At 34.7% G+C, this 6,818-nt stretch overlaps 1 protein-coding gene across 1 annotated transcript in view; it reads right to left on the bottom strand.

The window, feature by feature from the left end:
* Nucleotides 1-436: 436 nt before the first annotated feature.
* The window catches only part of LOC126183299 (Fanconi anemia group M protein), a 237,968-nt gene continuing 231,586 nt past the window's right edge, over nt 437-6,818 (bottom strand). The window contains exons 22-23 of the mRNA XM_049925138.1: nt 5,611-5,716; nt 437-711 (exon numbers count right to left, since the gene is read on the bottom strand). Coding sequence (XP_049781095.1) covers nt 532-711; nt 5,611-5,716 — 286 coding nt within the window. The 3' untranslated portion in view covers nt 437-531. The remainder of the gene's footprint in view (nt 712-5,610; nt 5,717-6,818) is intronic.

Below are 6,818 nucleotides of genomic sequence, written 5' to 3'. Positions count from 1 at the left end.
GGAGGATGTGAGAGGATGAGGGGTTAGGGGTCTTTGTGGGTGAAGTGAAAGGTGAGCTAGTTAGCAGGAGGAGGAGGAGGAGGAGGAGGAGGAGGAGGAGTGGGAGTGGGAGTGGGAGTGGGAGTGGGAGGTAGAAATGGTGAAGTGAGGGGTATGCAGGTTAGGTGGCTGACGTGTGTAGGAGAAATGGGGACTGAAGAAGGGGGAGAATAGAGAGGATGGAGGCAGGGGTATAAAGAGTATATGAAAATTGGCAACAAAGCTTAAAGGGATGGTGAGTAATGATGCATTAACGTCTACTGACTGCAGCAGAAAACTGTAAAATTAATGGGAGGTACTATCAAAGTAGTATCACCAGCATCTTAGAACTATGACACTTTAATATATGGTTCATGTAAAGATCAAAGGTAGTAAGATAGGTCTTTTGTTACCATAAACAACATCAAATATAGTAATTTTTAACATTTATTTAAAAACTCAACACAGTGAGTAAAGACTAGATGTTTATTTTAATTTCCAAACTAAATCTTCTCAATCAGTTTCATCTGTATTTGAATCATGACAACCAGTAATACGTCTCCATCTTTTAGATGACTTTTTGAGTACTTTTCTGCGTCTCTTTCTTATATAAAGCCTTGATTCCTCAATATCACATTCATTTTTATCAGAATGCAGTGACTCCACCTCCATGTCATCAACACAAAAGGAATCCTGAAAAGGTACAAATAAAACGTACAGTTTCATAGCAAATTAATTAAGTTTATGTCTGACCCAACATGCATTTTCCATACGTCACATCACAAATGAGAACAATCATATTACAAATGTGGAATAATCAAAAATATACTGTGTGTCCCAGGAGCAATGGTCAATATTCACGCACATTTCAGGGATGATCTAGTAAACATGGGCTCTAAAATGCATACTTTAAGAGGTTTGACCACTACTACATCTTCAATACTGTGAAACAAATCTCTTCTACTGCAAGCTATTTCATTTTCACATTTTGACAGGTAGTAGTATGGACCCAATTTAAAAAAAAATGTCCAGTAAACATGGGCTCTAAAGTGGATAACAACGACCTATGAGTACTTGCTCATCTTCGCTACTGTGAAAAAAATCTCATTTACTGACCACGTGCTCATAGCTCTTAATGTGCGCATTTTGCAGCCCACGTTTACTGGACATTATTCCTTGTTTTGGACCACACTACCACCTCTCAAAATATGGAAAAGAAAGCGCTTGCAGCAGAAGAGATTTGTTTCACAGTATCGAAGGTGAAGTAGTGTTAATAGCTCAATCTTAAGGTACACATTTTTAAAGCGAGCCGATGTTTATTAGTTTTTTCTTGCTTTGAATGATTGTTCCTGTTATATCCCTGAATACTGACCATTCCTCCAGTGACACCCTATATTAGTGAAGTGAGGCAACTGTAACTGAATCTGTTATTCACAAATAGTGCTGACTCCATTGCATCTAAAATGTAATTGGTGAAAGAAAAACACCTTGTGTTTATCCTAGTTACACAGTTGATCTGCTGTTTACTCCTAAGTGTATACTTCACATGAATGTGAGTTTATCAGTTTTGCTAATGAAAATATTTTTCTAAGTACAAAGATTTATTTGAGCAGAAAGATTACTTTGTACATGCAAGGAGGCTTATAATACACAAACAATGTTTTCAGAACATTTATAAGAGTTGTTACTAAGAATATATGTTTATAACTAATAGTTGAACATATGTATATTTACATTTTTCTGTCTTATTTGGAGAGAGTTACTTATACTATAATCTGAGCTCAATTTTGAGTTCAAAATATTGTGTAAAAGTAAATTGGAAATATCTTCAGACCTTGTGATGCAGTTGTTGTACTGTTTTTAAGATGTAGAAGGACTTTTATTTGTAAGTACAAATCTCATTACCAAATTATGCAATAAATTGCAGAGAACCATCGAAGTTTCACTATTAATTTTATTTATTACTTGATGACTAGTTTCAAACTAAGCTTATTATCAAATTATCCAATAAGCTACACAATAATATCTATTGAATGAAGTTCAGCCCTGCGATGCTTTACAAGTTGTGTTTAACTAGAATGAAAAATCATGGAGCTGTCGTAATGGGTGTTATTGCATAGTTTATCCAATGATTTGATAATGAGCTTAGGTTTGAAACTAGTTATCAAGTAATAAAGAAAATTAATAGTGCAACTTCAACAGTTCTCCACAATTTATTGCATAATTTGGTAAATCATACAGTTGCTGAAATCATGACTTCCAGAATGCTGGAAATTAGTAAATCTTATTACCATCTGGAATCTTACTCGTTACTGTTGACACCACTTCCCATACAGCACCTATTACCATGGGCATGGCTAGAAGTCTGCACTGATGTGGATATATCTGTGAATGTTTACAGTAATAGTTACTTTGTTGATAAAAGGTTGTGAGAATTCTGATATCTGTGGGCATATCAGTGCGTATCTGTAATAATCTACTGAAAAGTTAGAGGCAGTGTCAATATTATCATCAATTTTTGTCAAATTGTATTAACAGCAACCAACAAATGTGACTGCATGAAACAGCACCATACATCTATCTATTGTAATAGTAGCTGAAAACTTGCAGTCTGTGGGCATCCTTGGATTGTCCACAAGGCTTAGGTTTGGTGGAAATCTGTTTCTTTCCTTACCTTCTAGCTAGAATGGTAGAAAACATTACTAAGAGGTTTGACAAAATTAACAATCTAAACATAATGTCATTTGAGGTGAAGCAAGACAGCTACAGATTAATGCAAGAAAAGAAATTATATCATCGATTTGGAGGAAATCTGGTTAAATTTTTTATGGGAAGGAGAAAATCAAAGGTGTGGAGGGTATGAAACTTGGAGATGAAAATGGGTACAAAATTTCATCTCAGCAGAAGGGCTTAAATATTAATAAGGAACAAAAATAATTTGTGTTAATCTTTGATAAAGAAGGAAATGTGTTCAAATTTGACATGACTTACTTCGAAATATGTTCAGCTGTTAATTTAAAGCAAAGCTTCAAAGCTGAATGCATACTTAAGCAGACAAAAATTAGGGACTGGCAGAAACTTGTTGTCAGAGCTATGGTGTATAAAACAGGAGCAAGATTGTACCGAATGGTTGAAAGTGCTTTCCAAAACTTTAATATCTAAAGATGAATAACAAAGACTTGTAGATAGAGATTAGGGACAGTGGGGTACTATTTTTCTTATCCATATAAATTTCTAGCCATGGCTTTACTGCTGTCAAACACTACCTCTTTCTTCTTCTTCTTTTTCTTTTGTTTCACCGTCTTTGAGGTATGCTGGATAAATAATTTCTTTTTGCACTGTTCTTTTCTTAGGGTCCAGTATTTCTTCATTCTTTCTGATCTTCTTTTCCTCTCTTCTTCTGAGATGAAACGGTTTGGACTTTTGTGTAGATTTGTCTTGGAACCTTATGTTTTCATCTTTAGTAATTAATTTCGATGTTCAATTGATAAGTGAATTTTCTGAAATCTTTAATTTTACTAGGCCTTTCTCAGCTTCTTTAAACCAGTTGGGTTTTGTTTTGCGGTTACAGAAAAAGTCAAAGATTTGTTTGGTTAATCTGTTGGAATTCATTCTGCGAAGATGACCATAAAATTTTATCCTCCTTTTTCGCATAGTATCTGAAAGTTTTTCAGTTTTCTTGTAGAGTGTTTCATTTTTGATGTATATAATTTTATTGTGTTGAAATTTTGGTCCTATGATTTTTCTTAAAATTTTTCTTTCCTTTAGCTCAAGTTTCTCCATTTGGCCTTTGAAATTCATGTTTAGTGTTTTTGCTGCATACAGTGCTTCTGGCTTAATCACTGTCTTGTAATGTGTAATTTTGGACCCCCATGAAAGGGATTTTTTGTTGTGTATTTTTTGTTAGTTGGAAGGCCAATTAAAGTTTATTTTTCCTGGATTCCATTGCTTTGCTTTTCCAAGCATTCCAACTAATCCATTCTCCATGATATTTGAATTCTTTTACTATTTCAATCTTTTGCTCTTTAACTTTAAGGTATTTACATGAGTGCTTGATGTTTGTCAATATTTTAGTTTTATCAAAGGAGATGTGAGGACCTATTTTAGCTGCTTGTTTCTTTAGTTCAATTTTATTTATTTATTGTTTTACACGTCTATTTCCATAGGACCAAATCTGCAAGATCATGGAACATATCAACAACAAAACAGTAATGACAGATAAAATAAAATGTTTATGAACCCAAAAAAAAAAGACAAGCCATAAGTTTATGTGAACACAATCAACAATGTAACACAAGAATCATCTTAATTTTTCAAGGAACTCCTCAACAGAATAGGAGTAGTGATCCATGAGGAAACTCTTCAGTTTCAATTTGAAAGTGCATGGATTACTGCTAAGATTTTTGAATTCTTGGGTAGCACACTGAAAACAGATGCAGCAGTATACTGCACACCTTTCTGCACAAGAGTCAAGGAAGTGCAATCCAAATGCAGATTGGATTTCTGCCTAGTATTAACTGAGTGAAAACTGCTAATTTTGGGAATAAGCTGATATTGTTAAGAAGAAATGACAGTAAAGAATATATGTATTGAGAGGCCAATGTCAGAATACCCAGACTAATGAACAGGGGTCGACAAGAGGTCTACGAATTTACACCAGTTATTGCCCAAACCACCCATTTCTGAGCCAAAAATATCCTTTGAGAATGGGAAGAGTTACCCCAAAATATAATGTCATATGCCACAAGCAAATGAAAATAAGCAAAGTAGACTACTTTTTGTGTTGAGCTATCACTTACTTCAGATACCGTTCAAATAGTAAAAATGGCAGCATTAAGTCTGAATGTGGGCTTTCCATGAAAGTTTGCTATATATCTGAACACCAAGAAGTTTGAACTGTTCAGTTTCACTAATCATAGCCCATTCTGTGAAATTAAAACATAGGGTTTTGTTGAATTGTGTGTTAGAAACTGTAAAAACTGTCCTGCTGTGATTTAGTGTTAGTTGTTTTTCTACAAACCATGAACTTATGTCATGAACTTCACCATTTGAAACAATGGCAATGTTGCACACAACATCCTTTACTACCAAACTAGTGTCATCAGCACACAGAAACATTTTCAAATCACCTGTAATACTAGAGGGCATAACATTTATATAAATAAGGAACAGAAGTGGCCCAAGCACTGGTCCCTGGGGCATCCCCCACTTCACTGTGCCCCACTCAGACCACACATGTCACAAAGTGTCAAATTCTAATTACTTTTAGGTGCACTCTCATCACCAATATTCCCATGTGTCACAAATTTCTTTACCAAAGATATCAGACAACCATTCTACAATAAACTGCATATTTATGGAATATGTAAGTGATTTTGGTTTGCTTGAAACTGCAATATATATGTAAGATTAACACTTAGGTTGTGAACTGAACAAGGTTAACAACCAATCAATCATCGAGGTAGCGTATATCTGATGTTATGCCATTCTGAGTTTTGTTTTCTTTCTCCCTATTAATTGAAACTCAGCTTTGTTATTAAGATGAGACTGTAAACATGCAGCATTTACACCATGTCATTGACAATAACTTACCCTTGCATATGTATCATTGAAGTCATCTGCATCTGATGATGTATCTAATTTGTTATGTTGTTTTATTTCTGGTATTTTGAATTGGCCTCTTCCTTTCATTGGGCTTCTGTAAATGGAAAAAGTACCTGTTGACAGCACTGTAATTCACTATAATCTCATATTATAAATGAAAACTGTAACCATACATACAAACTTTATAACCTAAGTTCTAGTTTATAAATTTTTGCACTTCACATTTCCTTGACCTTAAATCAAATTTCTGAAATGGCAAGTTAGCAAGCACCTGCAGTGAACATGTGTTGCGAGTAGCCTAGTGACAGCAGGACAATGTGAACACAACTATAAAAGTGTGTGAGGGCCAACAAACACACTATGGAATAGTTCACTGACCATATCAACTAGGAGGTAACAGTACTCGAGTGAAACACAACAATCTTGCAAATAACCCATGGCATGTAGGCTTTCTTTATGTGCCATTACCTCAGCTTCACAGGCAGATGTACTGTACTTTGGTGTAAGTTTGAAAACAACTGAATTGTGCCGATTCCTTGAAGAAGTCAAGTTGTCAGGAGCAGCATTATAGACTGGTGAATATTTTCATGGTATTCTCTAGCACAATTAGTGCAATGGAGATGCATTTTTGAGCTATTTGATTATGGATCCATACTTGCAGGCCTGTTCACCCATAGATAATGATGATTGTTTTCCATGGCAGAGGAAGCATTTATTAGCAAGTTAACTTGTCTTGTTATACCACTTAAATTGTCTACACATGACAAAGTGCACGATAAGAAGTATTTTCCAACTTTCAAACAGACAGTTTTCCAGATAAGATTAGATTCAGTTTTTATTGCATAGACCCAGAAATTAGATGATTCTCATGGGTGTGGACAAGTAAGAAAATCTAAAATAAAAACATAAAACATTTGAGTATAATACTCACTACCGTTGTCAGGAGATTTTCAAAATACGTGAATGCATTACAGTGAAGTGGAACTGCTAATATTTACAGAATTAATACATTGTCAGAATGAAATATAGTTACGCACTTCTAACAAATTTATCATACAAAACATACCTAATCTTGACTGTTATGACCAAGTGCTGTCAAAACTGCAATCTAACAGTAATTTTTATTAAAGCTGGTCTAACAGTCCTTGTTAAGTTATTCGTCTATAGGGAAGAAGGAGTTGCCTACAAAAAGCTCT

The sequence above is a fragment of the Schistocerca cancellata genome, chromosome 4 (assembly GCF_023864275.1).
Source record: "Schistocerca cancellata isolate TAMUIC-IGC-003103 chromosome 4, iqSchCanc2.1, whole genome shotgun sequence".
NCBI lineage: Eukaryota > Metazoa > Arthropoda > Insecta > Orthoptera > Acrididae > Schistocerca > Schistocerca cancellata.
Note: the sequence above shows the minus strand (reverse complement) of the source record. Positions and strands in the feature narration are given on the sequence as shown.